Source organism: Pieris brassicae, chromosome W (genome assembly GCF_905147105.1).
Source record: "Pieris brassicae chromosome W, ilPieBrab1.1, whole genome shotgun sequence".
Taxonomy (NCBI): Eukaryota; Metazoa; Arthropoda; class Insecta; order Lepidoptera; family Pieridae; genus Pieris; species Pieris brassicae.
This window is the reverse complement of record NC_059679.1, coordinates 4,423,707-4,426,678: the sequence shown is the minus strand read 5'-3', so window position 1 is coordinate 4,426,678 and position 2,972 is coordinate 4,423,707. Positions and strand designations below refer to the sequence as shown.

The 2,972-nt window shown below is 49.0% G+C and overlaps 1 protein-coding gene across 1 annotated transcript; it reads right to left on the bottom strand.

Moving 5' to 3' along the window:
* Positions 1 to 2,012: 2,012 nt before the first annotated feature.
* On the bottom strand, positions 2,013 to 2,747 carry LOC123718356 (ephrin-A4-like; the record flags this gene model as incomplete). The annotated part of the gene is made up of 1 exon (XM_045674772.1): positions 2,013 to 2,747. A coding segment is annotated over exon 1 (735 nt), but the record flags the coding sequence as incomplete, so codon positions are not given.
* Between the last annotated feature and the right edge of the window lie 225 nt (positions 2,748 to 2,972).

Here is a 2,972-nt window from a genome sequence, read left to right as displayed (position 1 = left end):
GGCGATATCTCGTGATGCCAATACCAGCGAACATAAAAAAGCATATAACTCAGCCTCCAGGTCCTTCAAACGGGAAATCGCTAAGGCAAAGTCAGAGCACATCGCCAGATTTGGCGAGAGATTGGCCCAACTCCCTTCTGGGACTCGAGCCTTCTGGTCTCTCGCCAAAGCTGTACAAGGGAATTTTTGTCAGCCATCGATACCACCGCTGCACAGAGAGGATGACTCGCTCGCCCACACTGCGAAGGAGAAGGCCGACCTCTTGGGCTGTCTCTTTGCGTCCAACTCGACTTTGGATGACCGGGGGAGATCACCACCGGCGATTTCGCGGTGTGATAACTCAATGCCGGAAATCACATTCCAGCAACGTGCTGTTCGCAGAGCACTATCTTCCTTGGACATTCATAAGTCGAGCGGGCCGGATGGTATCCCTCCAATTGTGCTGCGTACATGTGCTCCTGAGTTGGCTCCGGTCCTGACGCGCCTTTTCCGGTACCTGTACTCGCTCGGCACTGTCCCGAAGTGCTGGAAGACCGCTTCGATACATCCGATCCCTAAAAAAGGCGATCGCACTGATCCATCCAACTATCGCCCAATCGCAATAACCTCCTTGTTCTCCAAAATAATGGAATCCATTATTAATGGCCAGCTCTTGAGTTATCTAGAGGGCCACCAGCTGATTAGCGATTATCAGTACGGCTTTCGTCGTGGTCGTTCAGCTGGTGACCTTCTAGTATACCTTACTCATAGATGGGCAGAGGCAATTGAGTCCAAGGGGGAGGCACTAGCGGTTAGTTTGGACATAGCGAAAGCCTTCGATCGGGTGTGGCACAAAGCACTGCTCTCGAAGCTACCAGCCTACGGGCTTCCTGAGAAATTATGCGACTGGATCTCCAGCTTTCTAGCCGATCGGAGCATCAAGGTCGTCGTCGACGGAGCATGTTCCGACCTTAAACCCGTGAATGCTGGGGTCCCACAAGGCTGTGTTCTGTCCCCGACCCTGTTTCTTCTGCATATCAATGACATGTTGCAACTTAGCAACATTCATTGCTATGCGGACGACAGCACTGGGGATACTCTTTACACTGGCCGGGCAGGTATTTCTCGGGCAGTTGTCGATGAGTACCGGAACAAACTTGTGTCTGAAGTCGAAACTCTTTTACGTGGAGTCTCGGACTGGGGTAGACTAAACCTAGTCCAATTTAACCCCAAGAAGACACAAGTTTGCGCGTTTTCCGCGAAAAAAATACCCTTTGTCGCTACTCCTCTTTTCGAAAACACTCTTCTTGAAGCCACAGCCAGCATCGGAATACTTGGCGTTGACATATCGAACGACGTTCAGTTTCGCGGTCATTTGGAGGGAAAGGCTAAATTAGCCTCCAAAAAGCTTGGTGTGCTCAGCAAGGCGAGACGGTACTTCACTCCGGGCCACCGCTTGCAACTCTATAAAGCGCAAATACGGCCCCACATGGAATACTGTTCTCACCTCTGGGCGGGGGCTCCCCAGTACCAGCTCCTTCCACTTGACCGTATCCAACGAAGAGCGGTTCGAATCGTCGATGACCAATCCCTCTCCGAGCGGCTCGATCCTTTGGCGTTGCGTAGAGATGTGGGGTCACTCTGCATCTTCTACCGCATTTACCATGGAGAGTGTTCAGAGGAGTTGTTCGGATTAATACCTGCAGCTGAGTTTCAGCATCGGACGTCGAGGCAAAATACAAAATTCCACCCGTATCACCTCGACGTCCGACGTTCCACGACTGAGCGTTTCTCAAGGCAATTTTTGCCGCGCACCACCGCTATGTGGAACCAGCTGCCCACTGAAGTATTTCCGAACCAATTCGACTTAGGGTCCTTCAAGAAAAGAGCGTACAAATTCTTAAAAGGCCGGCAACGCACTCGCGAGCCCTCTGGCATTGAGAGTGTCCATGGGCGGCGGTATCACTTAACATCAGGTGAGCCTCCTGCCCGTTTGCCCCCTATTTTATAAAAAAAAAAAAAAAAAAAAAGATAGCAGCAAATGCTAACGCGATAGAAGATGCTAGGGCCGCCCCGCGGGAGTAGGAGAGCTCCTCGCTTTTCACAACATCGTTTGGAGATTTGTCATACTCGTGCGTCTTTTTCGTCACCGGCTTCACGGTCGTTATCGTGGTAGTGGTCGAGGGGAAAGTGGTTGGCAAGTGCGTCTGTGGCGCTGGAGCCTGCCCCTGCTCGACCATGGAGCACACTCGAACGCCTAGCTTCATGTTATGACTAAGGCACCTCCCTCCAATGCGCCTATGCAGATCGTCCTTACTGGACGTAGATATAAAGTAATAGTCCTTGCCTGGAAGGAACTCTAGCCCTCCAGGCTGAGGTGTAAACGGTCGAAATGTAATTGTAAAATACATTAATTTGTGCGGTTTATCGCATATAGCTATGATTCGTGGGTTTGGGTTTGTAATTCTACACGTATCATATTCTTCTTTGCTTACATTGTAGATAATATATTTTTCCGTGTCGTCCTCAAACGTTCCGGGAGTGTAGAAAGGACATATTATGTTCACTTGGTCATATTCAAACTGAGCGTTTCCTTTATTTAAGTCGAATACGTGATCTGTATTGTCTATTCTAAATATACTGTTTGTACTGTTCCAATGTATGTAGAATGATTTGGCGAAGTTCCCCATGACGCTTTCCACGATGAAAATTAAAACTAGGAGCGTCCAAGGTGTCTGGCGCAGCCCGAAGTAACTGTAGGATACCATTGTTGCGGTACACTTCATCCGAACACTATGTAAACACTTATAAACCAATCCATATTTAGTAAATTACATTCACGACTTTATAACACAACACAGACGATTTCATTCGCGCCGCAGTCCACCATGTTCGACTCGCACGATTTTATGTGTCAATAAAAGAGGAATTTAACGGGTCGTAGACCCTTCTAAAACGCACAATGTTCACTGAAACTGTTTTTGTTATGGGCG